We start from the raw sequence: 19,211 nt of genomic DNA on the forward strand, positions 1-19,211 counted from the left end.
ACCCATTGTCTCAGCAGATTTTAAATGGCGAACATCGTTAGGCTCGTGGGACACACATCCGCTGCTGAGGACGCATAAATGAGTCACTGAGGTGGCCCTGGGAAAGGACGTGGCGAGACGTGTTACCTTCACACTGGCGGTTGTCCTCGTTGAAGCGGAAGCCTGGCTGGCAGACGCACTTGAAGCTGCCAAAGGTGTTTTGGCAGTTTCCACCTTGGCACAGCCCCGGCAGCTCGGTACATTCGTCAATGTCTGCACGGACGGGGAAATGGAGTTCAGTGGAGTATTGTGGCCAAAATTGGCAGGAAGAGACCGTCTTTGTGTATGCTTTGTGAAAAACATGCGCCACTGGAAACAAAGAATCGTTTTTTGTTGCCTCTGCACTAGCTTGAATTTGAACTGTTAGATTCCACGTTTCGAAATGTGCGCATTGTGTAGGCACAGGAAGCAAACGATAGCGTGCATGAGTTAACAGCATTGCTATTTTGTTCCTAGTACGTGATTTGACCGACTTACCTTCCAAGATGACGGTGTAGGGGTTTGGTCTGAAGCCTTCACCACCAGGACAAAGGATCCTGTATTCAGCTGGAGTTTGTGGAGAGACAAAGTACATTTAAATATATAATATGCAACATTTTCTTTCAGTAATCCTATTATTATATAAGTTGTGTCCAAACGAATTATTTTAAAACAATCATCCTTCATTGTTGAAGTAACATTAGCCAATGCAGGAGAGATAGTAAAGATATGAGGAGCAGCCATCCAAGTCAAGTAAATTTATTTTTGCTTCAACACGTGGTGCCTTTCTGGCACAAACCTGCCATCATCATATTAATACTTAACATAAAAATAAAACATTCTATACAATGATAATATATATTATCTATAGTTATTTCAAATATATGAAAATAAAAGCAAGTTGTGGCTGTGCGTTAGTTGTATGCAAGTGCAAAGAGATGCGTTTTGAGTTGCAACTTGAATGTGGCGATGGAGTCGACTGTGCGTATTGCTTCAGGGAGGTTATTCCAGAGGTGTGGTGCTGCAAATGATAAATATTTGTCCAACCCCATGGTTCTGTGTTTGGTTGTTTGGTGGTTGGAGGAATGTTTCAGTGACAAGAGCGAAGTGATCTGTTGCCATCTCCTCAAGCTGCCACCACCTCTCATGGTTTTGCAATGCAAGAATCAATTCTAGCGCGAGCAGATTTCGTTGATCCATCTCCGTGCTCCACACGCCGCTCTAAGCAGGTCCCCCCCTTTAGGTTTATTTATTTATTTATGAGTCTCGAGCACCGACAAACCTCCCTTCTAGCAACATGCTCTCTACAAAATTACTTTTGTACGCTCTCCAATCCACGTGTTCCCTTTCATGTCTCTGCATGTGCCTAGGGTTCAGAAACATGGACATTGACAACGAAAACTGAATATATACGCTGAAAACACACGACAAAAAAATATGGAGAGGTGCCGTCCGCTTGGATTGACACTGAGCGATAATATGAAACACACCACCGAGTAAAGGGGAGGATAGAGCCAGTGAAGCAGTGGTTTGCACGCTACACTTTGAGCCCAAATTCAATTTCCGGGTCCGGCTCAGGTCAGTCGTGAGTGAAATCTCAACCGATCCTGGGCTTTTCCACCTTCACGAACCAAGCACTGATCAGTGTGGTGAGGCATGGTTAAATATCCCCAGCGGGGCCAAAACAGCGTGGGGGAGGCCTGCGTCCAGTGGGGTACAGATGACGATTGGCGGTTGATGATTAATGGAATGAGGAGTCGCTGACGTGGGGGACACAGTGCCGCGGGTACGCACTCGTGTTGACGACGGGACACAGCTCGCACGGGGCACCCCAAGCTCGGCCCAGGGAACAGCAGCACGACGAGCGTGAGATGCCGATGCCAATCTCCACGTTGCAGCTCAAGGTGCCGTCTCCTCTCTCCGTAGACTCCAGGAAGCACTTCCCAACTCTGTAGTCTGTCCCGGGCAAACACATGTGTAGATCAGTAAAAAAAAAAAGTCGAAAATATTCATCGGCAATAAATCATCTTTTTCTGCATTGTGCCTATCGCTGAATGAACATCGTCGGTTGCTGCCAGAGTGCATAACCATCCTTTCCCTGATTTTATAAATGAATACATGATGTAAACTGGTTGTTCCGGCGTACAGAAATCAGGACATGTGAAAAGTAAATTGCGAAGCTTGGTAGAACAACTCAACCACTGTGGGAGGGCAATATCAGAAAAGTTTAAATACACACAATTTTTCCATGTCTGCAAGGTCCGTCCACGCGACCCAAAATTTCAAGTCTTTATTTCTCACTTCACCGTGCGGATTAAAATTGTCGAGGTCTGAACCAAATACTGCGGAACGAAAACTTAAAAACGCACCCACACATCCTTGGCCTGAGGGACTCATTTGGTAGTCGGCAGGGCAGGTGCAGAGGAAGCTTCCTTGTGTGTTGGTGCAGATGCCGTTGAAGCAATTGCTGGGATCAGCGCACTCATCTTTGTCTGCACAGGGTTTTGCACATTTCCATGAGTTAATACATTTTCTAACTTGTCCCCCCCCCCCACTGTCAGCGTGTAACATTAAATGTGATTCAATGACATTCTCAAGAAACAAAGGAGGAAATGTCGTTTACTGACCACAGTTCCATAAATTTAGGTTAAGAATTCGATTGTATGGCTACTAGAAATGGCCACATATGAGAAGAGCCACTTCGATGAGCCATCATTTGTGGCCAGGTTGCCTCTGAAAAGGAGGGCATAGTTCAGTGGGCTTTATCTGCTGAATAAACTAAAATAGTTTCACAGTTTAGTCCATGTCTGGTTGTGTTTGAGGCTAACATTTTAGAACGTAATCCACAAAGTAAAACGTGTAATTGATGTCACACACTTAGTTAAACAGCAAACAAAAATTCTAATATGGTGGCACTATTACATAACAACAACAAAAATTGCACTCATTTATAATACTTTTTTTTATTCTTTTAAAATTAAATATATTCTAAGATTCATACATCCCGTGGGTCGTTGTAGCTGCCATATGTGTAAGAACAACACAATTCTGACAACTGCGAGTGGAATCCATGCAACTCAAGGTCTGATGGACAACCCCTGGGGAAAAAAACACGCAGATAAGGTGCCGTTTACACTGAAAAACCTCCCAGCCATAGCCTTGGCTGATGGGACGAAATTCGATTAAGTTGCATTCCTCACCTGTGCAGTTCCCTCCGGTCTCATCGATTTCATACCCAGGGTCGCACACGCACCGGAACATTCCGGGCACGTTCTCGCACTTCCCAAACACGCAGATGTTGTCGAACATGCACTCGTCGATATCTGGAGGGAAATGAGAAGAGAGACAGTCGAGCCTTGACGCTTGAAACCCCCGACTATGATGCTTCTGCAGGCTGTTGGCGCTTTGGCAAATGAGTGCTGCTCACCCTTGCAGGATCGCCCATCGACGGTCGGCACAAAGCCCATCTCACACTCGCAGCGATAACCGCCAGCCGAGTTGAGACACTGGCCAAATTCGCAGAGATTCACGTTCTCTGCACATTCGTCCATGTCTGTAGAGGAACAAAGAGAGCAACAGAAAATGTATGTTATATTCATGCCAATGTGTGGGGGGCGGGGCAAGGTGGGGGGGAAGTGGGCGGGAGCGTTTGACTATACTTCACCCCACGGAAGTCAGTGCAGTTTGGTGAAGGGAACACCTTTTGTCTCGTCTCTTGCCGAGTACCGGACCAGTATGGGTGCGCATATCCAGTACTTTTACTACTCAGTTAGCTAAGATACTCTAGCCTCTTTTCCACAGTGAAGCAGTGCACATATATATGAAATTATGCAACATGTCTCCGCTCAGATGTGAATGTTTTATTGAAAAGGTCACGTAACAAGCATCGGGTATTATGAAGAACATGTTCCAGTTATCTGGAACGTGCAAAGAAAATATGCACGCACACACACAAAAAAAGCATTTGGCCCAACACTCCAGGCAGGACCTTCTTGAAAGAGTCTTCATAAGTGATTGAGACTTTGCCGAATAAATTTCACACCAAAAAAATCCGTAAAAAATACGTCGCTCGTATTATCTCATCTCCCTCGACGTTGCGTTGCTTGGCAGGTCGTGGCGGCGGCCACGGCGGCCGCGTGTGCTAAGTGCAGCCTTACCCACACATGTTTGTCCATCGCCCGAGAAGCCGTCTCTGCACACGCACGTAAAAGTGCCAGGAATATTGACGCACTTGGCCTCTGGGATGCAGTTGTGCGTCCCGTTGGCGCACTCGTCGACATCTGCAGGGGGGCGCGGGGAAAAGAGCGGAGAAAGAAGAAGTAAATCCTACATGGCAACGTTTTTGCACGATTCTCAAAATGCTTCAAGGTTCTTTCAGCGGCGCTTGAACTATAACTGTATCATTTCCAACCTGAATGCTGCTGAATTGAACGAACTAAAAAGTTCCAAAGAAAATACTTCTGAATGTGTTTGCCTTATTCATAGCAAATGAATTATTATTATTCCCTCCTAATTATTACACCGAAGTTTGCTGTGTTGAGGAAAGTGATGACATGTGCTTACCTTGGCATTTCACTCCATCTCCAAAGTATCCTTCGATGCAGGTACACTTGAAGCTGCCCTGCACGTTTGCGCACGTCGCATGCATATCGCAGTTGTGCGCTCCAATCTCGCATTCGTCCACGTCTGAAGGAATGAAAAAACTTAAATGAGGCCAAATATCAGAAAAGAAATTCGATGCGAAAACACATTTGCCGTGCAACTACACGACACAGTTTCTCTTAGACGATGGAAACCTGCTGCGCACGTTGCACTATGCAATATATTAAGCTCTCTCTGTGCGCTAAATGTCAAAAAGGCCACACACTCAAGGCTGCCGCATGGACCCTGCCGCCAACGACTTTTCAACTTTTCAACATTTTTTGTATGCAAAAAAAGAAAGCAATTTTCACTCGTGCGTGCGGACGCATAACTAAATTACATGTGCCTTCCACTCAGAGGAATGTGGCGCGCGCATCAAACCTGTGCATCCTGTGGAGCCCTTCTTGACGGTGAATCCGACCTTGCAGTGGCAGATGAATGAGCCGCGTGTGTTCTCACACTTGCCGTGGATGCAGATGTTGGGGTTCAGCTCGCACTCATTCACATCTGCCGGACACACACTCGTTTATTGTATTGTAGTAATTATGCTGCAGCACCGATGAGCCCTTTCCAAGGACTTGATATAAATAACTGCACTACAGATGTATCTGTTTGCTCCGCATGTTATCTGCGGCTGGCTGCACTTGACCATGACAGAGTCACTGGGGTCTCTAACTTTGGCCTGTGTTCAATTTTCTTATATAATTATTCGGAAATAATAAATTAGTGTTGACAGAACTAGATTACGTAACAATAGCCTATTTTAACAAACTCAGCAATGTCGTTCTGTAAGTCATTACATCACAGGATATTTGTTAATGTCCAGAAGCCTGTCATACCGTTTACTCCCTTGCCCATCATTTCCAAGCTATTTATAATAAGGTACCAGGACAAAACTCCGCAGCCACAGAAGAGGCCCAACACAGATGTTTCATTGAAAAAAAAAGAAAAATGTGCTCCCATGCCAAAGACGCTCGTTCTATTTTCATGTCAAGAGAGGCAGGGAGCTTGTTGGGAGCTCACAGCACGCGGCTCACCGGAACAAGTCTTCATGTCCACGGAGGAGATGAAGCCATCATAGCAGAGGCATCGGTACTCTCCTGGAACGTTGGTGCACTGCCCGCCGTCACACAGGTACGGGTTGTCCTCGCACTCATCAATGTCTGAAAGACAGAGTGGGAAACACTTGACCATTATTCGTACATCGTGAAAAGCGAACACATTTGTCAATAACACTGGCCTTAAAGGGACAAAAACATGATATCTATGATTCTTAGAAGTTATGAAGAATGGCCATTGCCTGAAATGTCTTTTATTAAATTAGTAATATACATTTGGACTTTTATGACAGTGTCATTGTTGCGTGTGTTGAGTTTCTTCTCGTTTTTGTTTGTGCACCGCCGCCAATGCGGTCTCGCATGAAAGCATTCACATGGTGGATAATTATCACGATAGTATAGAATAACTTCTCTTACTTTGTGTACGTGAACGCTTAAGGGCTGACAAGTCCATGTATATGATCAGTCACCTGCTTGTGTATTTGGTCATTCTTTTTTAAAGCAGTGTTCAGCTTCATGTCATAGAAAAAGTAAACAGTCTTGAAAGTGTAAACGCTCGATTGTGTCGATAATGTGTTTCTGGCACAAGGTAATGTTTAAGCCTTTAAATATGAGTCTACGGAAATTTGATATTTGTGAAAAGTGCAGTCGTAATTATAATTGCTATTATATAATTGCTATTAGCACTTAGTAGTATGAAGCCTATGAGGCACAATTTAAAATGTCCAATTAAAGGCTATTTTCGTTCTATCATGTCTAATATGGAGAGTGACTTGTGAAATGCTGAGGGAAAAAATGGTCATACTAATAATGTATGTATGCAAGTTTAAATTCTTTCGCACCCTACGTAGCCAACCGTGATAATCGGAGGTGCAATTTCGACAAAGACATTGAGTAAATTATCAATATGAAAATAAAGCATGGAGAGATTCATGCTGGGAATTACACAGAGAGACCAAACGAGTGGCCCGTGGACAACAAATTATAGAGATAATATTGACTGTCAAGGATGGTCATTTGGTTTGGGCACAACACATTGCTAGAAGGGATGATAGCAGATGGACTAGGCTGGTGACAGGATGTCAGCCAAAGGAGGAAACACACCCAAGAGGATCACCGCCACAGAGATGCTGAGCTAAGATGATCTCATGGGCCGGTGCGAGATGGGTCATGACATCGTAGGACCATGGGAGATGGCGATGAGGAATTAATTCCAGGAGTGGCGAGAATATGACTGACGGTGGAGGTCATATAACTGTCTATAAATTGACGTCACTCACCAGAGCAGCTGCGTGTGTCTGGCAACAGGGCATAGCCCCGCTCACAGCTGCACTCATAGCTTCCGTCTGAGTTTGAGCAGTGGGTGTCACAACCACCGTTCATGATTGTGCACTCATCAATGTCTGTAGGAAAAACATAACAACATAACAACAACAATAACCACAATTCAACGTAGAATATGAACAGCTTTGTTGATAAAATACACACAAACAAAACATGTGCTGCACCTGTTTTTAAAAGCATAGGATAAACACACATACCTTCCATATGAATTAAGACAATTTTACATACAGGAGTAAACAACCATTTATATATATTTATATTTATTTTAAACGTTAATCGGGCACCATGGCAACATGCTTCGTTTCACCTTGCCCCACAGTCGGATTTCCATGGCCCGGCAGTTGGCCACAAGTACAATGAAACGGTGCTGTATACTGAGTCTGATTTTTGTAAACAGCTTGAAGTGGCACTAAAAATGTTGTACATGTAGATCAGAGACAGGTCACTTACCCACACATCCCTGGCGGTCTGGGGTGGCACTGTAGCCGGTGTTGCAGGAACACTGGTACGAGCCAATCATGTTGACACAGCGGCCATTTCGGCACAGATTGCCACTCAGAGAGCACTCATCCACGTCTGTTGAACGGACACACGCGCACACACACACGCACGCACACAGGACCAGCACAGAGGTAATGTATGAATGTACATAGATTATGATATAAATTCCTCATTTGACGTATATCGGGTCAGCTTAGAAAACAGGCTAAAATATTTTCTAAATGGTGTTCTAGAGCTTCCTTTATTGGAGGGCCTTCTGTCAACAGCGGTATGAAGAAAAAATTGCAAGGCTGCACCTTTAGCTTTTACATTCATGCTGCGAAATAAGCAGGATAATTTTGTCCTGTTTGCTGCTAAGTTTGTTGTTTAAGTATGCAGAGCTAATAGAGTCAAATAGGTGTTTATATTTGGGCGAAATACAAATATTTACAGTATTTTTTAAAAAGTATATATTTTTGTCTTTTTCTCATTGTATTAATGCATTTTTAAATGAGGTAAAATGTGTAACTAAGTTGGAGATTGGTGTATATATATATACCGTAACTCTGTCATAGTTGTTAAAGGTCAGGTTCATGAAAAACACTCATCTGGGAGGGGGAAAATACGTTGACGTATGGAGCAGCGATAAAGAGACCTAAAACGGTGTTGTTGCCTGCGAAGGGAGCGGAGGAGATTTACCCATGCACACGGTTCCATCTTCATTCAGGTCGTGTCCCGGTGGACACAGGCACTTGAAGCTGCCCTCCGTGTTCACGCATGTCCCACCGCGGCACAGCAGCGGGTTCCGCTCACATTCGTCAATGTCTGCACGGCGGCACGAAACGTGCCCAAAAAAGCAAGCAGCTCATGTCACGAACGTGACGCAAGACAGACAACGACATATCCTAGGCAAGTGTTCGATCGTGCAATGGTGTAGCTCTGAAGTAAAATGAACAACTTAGTAGATACCGTGAGAAGGCAAAAGAGGCAGAGGAAGAAAGCGGACGAGATGGAAGAGATGCAATCAAAGTATTTGGAGGCCCTTACTGAACCAGAACAACTCAGGAAAGGGAGGAATGTAAGAAAATTGGAGAGGCCCTTTCCCAGCAATGGGAAGTTACAGGCTGACAACAACAACAACAATAACCAAAATTATCGCGAGTTAGGATGCTGTTGATAATGATGTACAGGTCATACCCATGCAGTTCTTCATCATCATGAAGCCACTCTCAAAGCCCTCCATGCACTCGCAATCAAAGCTTCCGGGTGTGTTCACGCAAGTTCCCATTCCACAGATGTCGTGAGAGATCTTGCACTCATCAATGTCTGTGAAGGAAGCCATCAGAGGGGGAGAGGTGCACAAACGACAGAGTTCAGTAACGCGAGTCAACTCGGCGCTGGAAATGTATTCATACACATCTTAGCACACGTGTTAAACAACTTGTTGGTACAAAAGTGCTTACATTAGTGGCCCTTACAAGGAGGATATTTTAAAAACAAAAGCGTTGGCCTGGTTGGGTATATTATTCTCATGGTGCCTTCGAATCCAATATTCATCAGTTCGCACATTGGCACGAGCGTATAGTGCAGTTTGGACGAATAGCGCCCATGTGGATATTAAGTGCCTGTGATGCTTCACACATTCACGCCTCTGAATTTCACTACAGTTCATGTTTATGCAGCCCAATTACAGCAACAAGCACCCTAATGTGCACTGCCAGGAATCCTCAAATTTTATACAAGCGTCAATGATGTTATGAAAACAAATGCATATATTTTGTCATGGCGACATAAATCAAAGCACATAACGGCTATTCTGGGACGAATGTTTACGGATATGTTTGTTCTTCCCTTCCCAAGAGGTGTGTAAATTGTGTTGGATCATACCTGTACAGTTCTTGCCCTCTGCGTCCAAAACGAAGCCATTTTCACAGTTGCACTTGAAGCTCCCAATGGTGTTCCTGCACTTGCCATTGGAGCACATTTGTGGAAAAACTTTGCATTCGTTGATATCTGTGCGGAGAGGATAACGTATACACATCGCTAATGAGGGCAAGCCCAAAGCACAGTTTACACAAGAAGTAAATAAACATACTTTTGTCCACCAGATCCTCTGATTTTGTTGATACTGTGCTCTCAAAATTACAGGATTTGGGCCTAAAACGTTTCATTAGGTCAATCTTTCCAAGCGCTCTTATCTTGTTTTGAACAGATCACGTTCAAACAACTGTATGACCATTTTCCCCACTGTAAAAAAATACTTTTCTTTTTAAAGTTATCATCTTCATAAATCAAAGCAGCAAGCACGAAGTAAACCACTGCTGCTTCCAACCAATCCTGTATAGCATGGCCGTGTTTAAAGGGGGGGAATGACACAGTCAATGTGAAACAAACTTGAAACGAACGTTGAACGCAAACAATACGACGACGAGTAACGATAATCTACTTGTGTCCATCGTGCGCTCCACTCCAACTCTCACCACCCTATGTGTGTGAGGCAATGCTGTGTTGGCCATTGCTTGGAGCTTTTAGAAGGGAAGGGGGGGGTGGGGGCTCAACTACCTCCAGCCTCCCCCCTTCTCCCCCACCCCCCACCAAATTGTACAGGGCTACTAACACGAACCCGCTACAAGCCACCATTACTTTGCGACGCAGCAGCAAGGCCCCCCACCCCGCCGTCACCTTTGAAAAAGTGTCGGCCGATGGGGTCACCACGGTTGGAGTAGCCAGGGCCACGTGGGCAAAGGAAGGCGTACTCCGCGCTGCCCTTCTCGGGGCAACCCTCGCATTCGGGCCCCCAGGCTTTGCCCAGGGAGCAGCAGCAGACGTCGCTGCGGAGACGCACGGCCAGCGGTTCCTCGCACTCCTCCTCTTCGTACGACAGGTAGCAGTTCTCCAAGCGCAGGTCTGCGTGACATGTCACAAGAAAGGTCCGAATGAACGGGTGACGCGGTGGTTACACGGCGGAAACTTCTCAGAAGTAAAAGTGTGGTCGCTCAAGCTATATTTTTTTCGATTTAAAGCTTTCGTGACTGCAGGGATTCATCTTCTTGGTTCTTTCGGTAAAGTCACGTAGAAGGGAAGTAATAAAATAATAAAAATAATAAATAATAAAATAATATAATAATATAATTCTCACGATGTTTCGGCCACAACGCAAGCAGCCGTCTTCCCTTCTACGTGACTTTACCGAAAGAACCAAGAAGACGCTCAAGCTATTTCAACGTGTCTGGCTCGTGCGGAAACACCCTCTAGAGGGGCTCTTGAGACCGATCTCTCGTGGAGGGCGTTCTGCCAGGTAGTCTCACGAGCAAGCAATTTCATTATTTTGTCATTTTATTATAAACTAGAAAGCCCGCAATGTTCTTTGGCCGTGAGCGTCTGTCCGTCCCTTCTTCCCTCCGGACGTCACGTCCTGCCAGTCAGTCAGCCAGCCAGCAAAACATTTTATAATATAGTTTGATTTTTAAAAACTGACCTAGATTAGCTTTGACTTTGGCCTAATGCTTTCTCTACTCTTGTGGTAACGGAGTGAGATACATGCATTAACAATATAATTGCAATGCGATTTCAGAATATTTTATACAATTCCTTTTTTGATCACATCAAAAATTCCATAAAAGAATTCAGCAGTAACTGCATTGACAATCATAGTACTTATTTTTTTAAAAATCTCTTAAGAATGTTTTTTAATATATATGCTGTACAAGCTAAACACATTTCAGTCAAACATTTTATTGATACTGCCTAAAAATATATATTTAGACTATTACTATTCAGACTGCCTAGAAATTCAGTCAGTCTGTGAGAATATTTAAGTTGCCTCTCAAGTGCCTGAACATGTACTTCGAGTGTTGTTATACCATTAAAGTTCCCTAAATATAGAAAAAAAGTTCTCCTGGAAACTCAATTCAAAATATCCATAATAGAGGTTTTTTGGTGAGATCACGTGAAATGTGTCGTTAAATCCGCCACCACCTGACACAGCCAATTAGTAAGGTTTGTCACGTAAACAGAACATACCAATTCATTACTAGGACAGCACACCGGCGTGTTGGAGAGTAAACCCACAACATTCATAATTTGAGTACGATGTTTTGCCAATAATTAAAACCGGCATCATTAGGCGACAGACAGATTTGCCTGGCTCTCACCGTGGCGAACAATATACCTTCCTTCATCCTAATATACCTTCCTGCATTGCGGGCAGCGTTGGTGTAAAGCGTGTTGCTTAACTGAGGAAAAGTGTTTTGCTTTGAGTGTTTTTTTTTTCCATCAGGCTTACCAATGCAGGTCCTGCCGGTGCTCTCAAGGGTGTGGCCAGGTGGACATTCACACTTGAATGAGCCGGCCGTGTTTATACAGCGAGAGTTGACGCAGATCCCCGCGAACACCTCACACTCATTCACGTCTGCAGGTGCGGAATGTGAGCACGAGAGAGAGAGAGAGAGGTCATCTTTGGTGAACTTTGGGAAAAGACAAAGAGTGAGATGCATTCACTATACTTGTGTTGAAATTGTGCAAAAGATCACATCCTGTGCTAGACCATTAAATGTTTGTTCAGCCAGAACTTGGTCAGACTGCACCATTTGTGGTCCAACAGGTCAACATATGTATTATCTATTACAGCGGTTCCCAGCCAAATAATTTGAGATGCAATATTATACGAGCATGTGTAAGTGTAATTTAACTTGTGTTTATATAACATATTTATTCTATAATTTTACATCGCCCTTCATGAAACTAGGGAATAGAATATCACGCTGAGAAAGAATCATTCAAGATGTTCAGCACATGGCTGATTGAAGCCTACTGGCTAACATGTCGACGTTGTTTGCTTTCGTCTTCCCTTGTGTACATTTCATTTCCTTGTAACGTGTTGGAAACTTCACGGGGGGCGGGTCCGTTTTATGCAGTGAGAGTGAGTCCTCTAAAGGGAAGGAAACAATGCCACGCAAATGACGATACCTTCACACTGAGTTCCTTTCGCTCTGGAGAAACCCTTGGGGCAAATGGTGTCTGCAACAAAGAAGAGAAATTGCGTTTGGGCATAAACAAAACAAAACAGTGAAAAGCACATGCTGTCCTTATGAAAAATGAGACAATTTAACAATAGAGGTGCCAGACACATTTGGTAGGGGAGCTCTTTTGGAAACCAAAGTTTCCGGAAAAGTGGATCATTGAAATCAAGCGTTAATATAAAGTAGTATGCATGGATATTCACTTGCCATAGGAAGTCAACAATTCTATTTAATGCATACTCGGCAGAGGTCCGTTTTTTAAGAAGGAATTGTCTGGAGATTGGTCACTGGTGAGCAGGACGATGCAGGCGCTGGTGCATTAATGGACACTTTGGATGGATTTCCTCCAAAGTTGCCATCGGATGCACAGATAATTTCAATCAAAGAATAAAACATCCAATTAGTGATGCGAAAATAAATTCATTCATTGTGGAAGTTGCACAAACACAGATACATAATATTTGGGGAAGTTTAGGTCATTTGAATTTACAACACACGACTCACACTTGGTGCATTTACATTCAGAGTGAATGTTGATTTTTAAAAAAACGAATATTTGTTTGGGCCAAATGAATAGGAGGGTTTTACCTCGGCTGCAAATAGGGAATGGCTAAAACAAATGCTAAGTTTTTTTTTTAATGCAACATGGTCCGGTATTTCTCCGATGCATTAAAGTGAGTCCGCTATAATTTCCAGCAACAGCTGCCATCGCTCCACCCCACGCACTGCACTCTGAATCCAGTGACTTGCCACAGCTTACGTTAGCGGACAGAGATATTTCAATTGGCCGTGAGTCCCTCCCCCCCCCACTCGCTTCACTGTCTCACACTGACCAGCGTGGTGAAGTATGGTCAAAAACACCCCCAAATCTGACACGTCACCAGAAGGATTGCTAAGGGCTGTGTAAACCACTGTTGTGATTATGTCGCTCCATGTGCTGGGAGCTTCATCAGGAACCGAATTCCCAACACCTGGAGCGAATAATAATAATTTACACTTACAAAGTGTATTTCACTCAGAGGTCGCAAGGCCTTGCACAGAGCTAAAAGCAAGTAAATAACTAACGCAAATCTATAACCTAATATAATCACGCAGGCTCATGATTTAACCAAGGATACAAATACCCCCCCTCCACCACACTGCCAAAACACATACAAAAAAATAACCTACGATACATTTGCAGTGAGCGGCGATATTTATTGTTGTTGCGTTGCCGTGGGGTGCACGCCAACTCATACCGAGTTCGCACGGCTCGCACGGGCTGCCCCAGGCGGCGCCCAGCGTGGAGCAGCACTCCGACTTGAGCGTGGCACCATTCACGTTCACCTCGCAGCGGTTGTCGATGATGTTGAGCCAGCACGTTCCCTTGGTGCTCTCTGCGTGCATTGCGATTTGCGTTGAGTGACGGAGGGGGTGGCGAGGCACGTTCGAGAGAAACGATTAGAGTGCCGTACGCAGCGTCCAAAGGGTGCAAAGTTACAGGAAAGAGAATCAATATTCGTGGAAATAGAATGTCACACGAGGGCTTGCCAATGCAGATGGTCTTGGTTTGGTCGAGCTTGCTTGTCGACAGGCACACGCAGGTGAATGAGCCCACCGTGTTCTGGCAATTTCCATTGATGCAAGGATTAGACTCACACTCGTCGACATCTAAGAGGCGACGGGGAAGGAAAAAAACACACGGCGATGCTCCGCATCAGATATGCACGCCACATCATTACAAAAACAAACATACTGCACATATATAATAGACAGAAGTATGCGCCAATGGAAGTGAAAACATAATAATAGTAATAATAAATCAACGAAAGAGGAAAATATGTAGTATCGGGGCATGGCCATAGCTGGACTTCCAACTTCAACAAATTGGGAACTTGGCATCATCTGTCAAGAAAGATATATATACAGTGTTTATATTTATATAACTTAACTGAAGCCAACTCTATCAACCATAGGCTCCAATGTGGCACTGAAACCAGGAAAACATTGTCCGTATAGCCCCGTCTATGGCCGCTATGGAGAGCCGCCCAAAAGTGTATGACTCCATTGTTCTCATCTCACTGCTGTTCTTGCATTGCTAATGGAAAAGATTAGCTCACCGAGTTAATGAATGAATAGATTAATGAATGAATTCATCATGTTCATTGCATCTCGGGTGCACGGAACCCAAGCCCACCTTCGCACATCTCCGTCTCGTGCTTGAAGAGGTATCCCGCCGGGCAGGCACAGGTGTAGCTGCCAGGTGTGTTCCGGCAGCTTCCGTTATCACACAGGTGAGCGCGAAGCGTGCATTCGTCGACGTCTGTTCAACATTTTAACAAAGGCGACAGTAAAACTCAGATCAAAAAAGGGTCAACAACGGTGATGTTTGTTGCTATTTTCAAAATGAGGCCTTCATCCAGCAGTGGATAATGTCTGTTTCTGATGATGGTGGTGGTGGTGGTGTAATGCCCTACACTAAACGAAAATGTCAACATCGCCAGTTAATGTGTTAATGACGAGAGTGAAACGAAGATGCTGAAATTGATATTCGTTGATTACGGCGATGGGGCTTCTAGTCAAAGCTCTTGTTTCATGTGCTGGCAGTCACTTTCTGCTGGTATTTTGTGCTTTTCCACCAATATGAATCAGTCCCCATCCTGTTACATACACAATGATCTGCTAGTATCGCTGGATTTATTTTTCAGACAGATTGACTTCAATTAATACCAGGTGAACTGAAATATTAATTTCATTTAAAAAAACTCGTTAAAATGTACATTTTCCATTGTTGCATGGAACCAAGATTATGTCCCTAGCCATGTTGACCATTTTGCACATTGATATAAATCGTCTGTACTCAAGGGTGACCAGCATCGCCTTGCCTAAATTCACAAGGGTGAGTGGCACATCGTCTTCATATTGACGACATGATGCTGTCCAGTGAAATAGCAAAACATTTCACAGCGTGACGTTACATTCTGATCTGCAGTTAGGAGTTTCTAGGGATGCGCAGTGAGCAAGGGTGGACAATCGGTCAACAGATGTTCCATCGTTGGAAGTTGTTCACCACATTTTCAGTGTGGCATGTCCTTTGAGTCTCCATTTGTGCGTAAAGTACCAACGGAATCCATAAATATAAATACGTAACTTTGTGATATTTTGCAACAATAAAAAATATACGCTTTAATTTAACAAGGAAGTAGATTAATATGGGCTTCTCTGAAGGGTTTTTCACATGGTTCATGGAGCCCATTGCACACTGGTAATTTTGATAACATTGGCCAAATAGACAAATCACTAGCACTGCTATTTTAAATTTAAAGCATGTCGAACCCATTAAATGATTTTTAATATGTAATCCAACGTGAAGGCAATCTATGGGATTATTTCTCCTCTGTGGGAAAGCAGGTAAAAAAAGAAATCCTCCCATTTTGTTCGTGGTCGGCAAATTCCCAAAATTGCAGACGCAACGCTGAACCACTGAGCAGAATTCCTTTTGCTGTAATCCCTTTTCCCCGAGGCTCTGATTTATTATGTTCTCAGGCTGCCAATCACTTAGCATTAGGAAAAAAGAGCGGACCGTGCACATATGCTTTTCAGGCGTGACTTAGTCTGGAGCCAAACTATCATCTTTCAGTCGGTCTTTGTACCACCAAATCATTACCTCGCAAAAAAAAAAGCCAATCCCTACGTCCACAGGGACTGCCGGCAGACTTTGCATTCAACCCTGTCCTTATTAAAAAAAAATAACTAGACTTTATGAGCAGAATCTCAAGAAAAAAAACAACTCTTCAGGAGTGTAGGCTCAACCATGAAACGTGTGATTTACATCCAGCTGGTTGATTGTTTTCGGTGCGTGCGATAAACTCTACCTCGCTGTTGTATTTTTTATTGGAAAAAAAAAATTGTGGTCCGGTTTTCTTGTACGATGTCGAGCTTCGGATTGTGCATGTGTGTGTGAATGTGCTGCTTAAACAATGGCACTCATCACAGTGCCGGCCTCCATAAAACACGTGGCAGACGTCGCAGTGACCCTGATCTCTGTAAGCATGTTCGCCCACAACGGCCGTACATTGTTACCAACGCAGGTAATGTCACTTCAGAACGTTATCTTAGGGCTCTAAGTGCTGTGATGTAATAATGATAATTGGTTTTTTACCCTTCTATCTGGCAACAAAACTGACACCTTTTTACAAGGAGTCATGTTTGCATAGACCGCAATACCTGCAGTCATAATACAAACAAAAGACATAACTCTGATAATGTGCACTATCCTTGAAGTTGATTGGCCCACACCCGAGACAGCTTTCCTTAGAGGTCTATGCAAACATGACTCCTTGTAAAAAGGTGTCAGTTTTGTTGCCAGATAGAAGGGTAAAAACCCAATTATCATATTTTTACTGGCAAATGAGGTTCCAATGGTGCTGTGATGTAATTCGGCTAAAGGACAACTGTGAATTTTCTTTTGAAAAACAATCATCTCAACACATTGTTCGCTTTTCATGTCCTCGGGGGGATGGGGGGGGGCCTCATCTAGGGAAGATGCGCAAAAGCCAAACAACCACAGAAAATGTGCAAACACACATCCAACCCCTCCGTTGATTTACGACTTCTCATATTTCAAGAGCGTGTGAAGTGAAATTGTTACCAACTGAGCTTGTAATGACAAACGTGTGCAAGTTTCACATCACGTGCCAAAGTATAAAAAATATATATACCTTCCCAATGTGTACCGTGAGTTGCTCGGGATGACGCCCGATGTTTTGCTCCAAGCACGCGGAGTGAAACATCAGGGGGAGTTACACGGCGCGTGGAGTGAAACATCGGGGGGAGTTACATTGCACGTGGAGTGAAACATCGGGGGGAGTTACAGAGCGCGCCCGCGAAAAACCTACGCAGGGGTGAAATTGTCGACCACTCACCTACACACTTCTTGCCAGTGATGTCAGATTCGTAGCCAATGTTGCAGACACAACGGTATGTGCCCAGTTGGTTCTCGCACTGTCCATTCGTGCAGATCTCCGGGTTCAGAGCACACTCATTGATGTCTGAAAGGTATATCGCAGAACTGCTTAACATTTGTAATGAATGAGACGGTCAGGAAGGGAGCACAAAGAGTGTGCAAACGTTTAAAAACATATTAAGAATTTATTTCACGCAGTGTAATCTGTTCAGGATACACAGCATATGTGTCAACAAAAGCTTAGTCAAGGTTCTACGCTATTATTCTGTCTTCTTAATAATGGTCTTATACTTCTAAAATGCAATTAGGGTTTCTTTGGGAGTTTCTTTACAAATTAAAAAAGTGTCATAATAAACTAATGTGCAGTACTTGGTATGAACTAAAAACTGCTTCATTTAGAATTTCTAATGATAAAGATATACACACCAGAACACTTTTGTTGATGTCACATTTGTGCAAAACATTAAACACGGCCCAATGCATTGCATAAGTGCACGGATATTCAGGAAGTACAAATAATGTCCACAAAACATTGGAAATGCATGCTCACCTTTCCCCCCGTTGTCGAATCCAGGAGTTGGGCAAAGCATCTTGTAGTCATCTGTGAAAATTGGGTGGCAATATTAATGGGTGATATTTAACCAAATTTGCTCGTGTTTTTTCCCTCACACACCCCTCGTTGCCATCCTTCAAATGTGTCTCTTTTTTAATTTTCAGCCAACCCAATATTTGAACCTTGTAAAACTGGACACGCACGACACGTAGCTATACCGGGCAGCGTGGTTTATTGTTGGAACATAGCATGCGATAGAATCGTGGCAAAAAAACATCTTAAACACAAAATAAAAGCAAGCAAATTCACGAGTGTATTGAATCACCGCGTAAAATGTGCACTTGTGCTGCTCCTCCTTACCAGAGTTGACCGCGGGACAGGGCAAGCACGGCTCCCCAAATGCAAAGTTGGGGTTCGCGCAGCAGCACTCGGACTTAGTGTTGGCCCCAGGGAAAGGGGTCAGACACTTTCCCATCATGTAGTCGCCGTAGCAAGTGCTGCGCATGTGTGTGTCTGCAGCAAAACAAACACCGGGGCATAAACTGTGTTTAAAGGCGCATGGCCCCAAAATGCACGCATTGGGACTTGGGTATAAACAGAACTGCCTTGTTGGTTGCTTATTGGACTGCCAATAATGGCTGAAACTCGGCAAATAAACACGGACAGTATTTGACAACTTCAATGTCATAGGGCCATCTGTTCAAGGCGCTAAAGGTTCACTGGAATATGTGTGCTGGCGTACTCAGTGACCTATAAAATTGCTAGTACCATATAAAAGTTAACTTGGGGGATAATTGGGTGCCACGTGGTGCAGTTTGACTTGTTGACCCCGCACTATGAGCCTATGGGTGTCCAATGTCACCGTCTCCCCCACAGCTTACACAGGGTGTCTCCTTTGAAAAGTGTACCCAAGTATATTGAAAAAAACGTAACTTGGGTATACTTTTAAAAAACAAACTCCAAAAGTTACTTTGAGGTGATCCTCCAATTGATACAGAAGCTGAAATTGGAGTGAATTGTTTTGACTGCAGTGGCACCATATTGCATGATGGCCTTGTCACAATTCACTTTTATTTTCCACCCTACAGCCCGCAAGGAATTATGGGTAAAAAAAACCTGTAATAGATTTTCTTTTTTTAATACATAGAACT

General features: G+C 43.8%; 1 protein-coding gene across 1 annotated transcript in view; it reads right to left on the minus strand.

Annotated features, from left to right (window-relative positions):
• LOC144741420 (fibrillin-2-like) overlaps positions 1–19,211 on the minus strand; it is a 78,491-nt gene that overhangs the window by 38,469 nt on the left and 20,811 nt on the right. The window contains exons 16-39 of the mRNA XM_078623959.1: positions 18,421–18,573; positions 18,058–18,108; positions 17,467–17,592; positions 14,739–14,864; positions 14,093–14,212; positions 13,801–13,938; positions 12,510–12,560; positions 11,827–11,952; positions 10,224–10,448; positions 9,429–9,554; positions 8,739–8,867; positions 8,241–8,366; positions 7,512–7,637; positions 6,998–7,120; positions 5,697–5,822; positions 5,041–5,166; positions 4,582–4,704; positions 4,176–4,298; positions 3,446–3,571; positions 3,219–3,341; positions 2,388–2,510; positions 1,813–1,974; positions 517–585; positions 127–252 (exon numbers count right to left, since the gene is read on the minus strand). Coding sequence (XP_078480085.1) covers positions 127–252; positions 517–585; positions 1,813–1,974; positions 2,388–2,510; positions 3,219–3,341; positions 3,446–3,571; positions 4,176–4,298; positions 4,582–4,704; positions 5,041–5,166; positions 5,697–5,822; positions 6,998–7,120; positions 7,512–7,637; positions 8,241–8,366; positions 8,739–8,867; positions 9,429–9,554; positions 10,224–10,448; positions 11,827–11,952; positions 12,510–12,560; positions 13,801–13,938; positions 14,093–14,212; positions 14,739–14,864; positions 17,467–17,592; positions 18,058–18,108; positions 18,421–18,573 — 2,973 coding nt within the window. The remainder of the gene's footprint in view (positions 1–126; positions 253–516; positions 586–1,812; positions 1,975–2,387; positions 2,511–3,218; positions 3,342–3,445; positions 3,572–4,175; positions 4,299–4,581; positions 4,705–5,040; positions 5,167–5,696; positions 5,823–6,997; positions 7,121–7,511; positions 7,638–8,240; positions 8,367–8,738; positions 8,868–9,428; positions 9,555–10,223; positions 10,449–11,826; positions 11,953–12,509; positions 12,561–13,800; positions 13,939–14,092; positions 14,213–14,738; positions 14,865–17,466; positions 17,593–18,057; positions 18,109–18,420; positions 18,574–19,211) is intronic.

Source organism: Lampetra planeri, chromosome 3 (assembly GCF_965212315.1).
Source record: "Lampetra planeri chromosome 3, kcLamPlan1.2.h2, whole genome shotgun sequence".
NCBI lineage: Eukaryota > Metazoa > Chordata > Hyperoartia > Petromyzontiformes > Petromyzontidae > Lampetra > Lampetra planeri.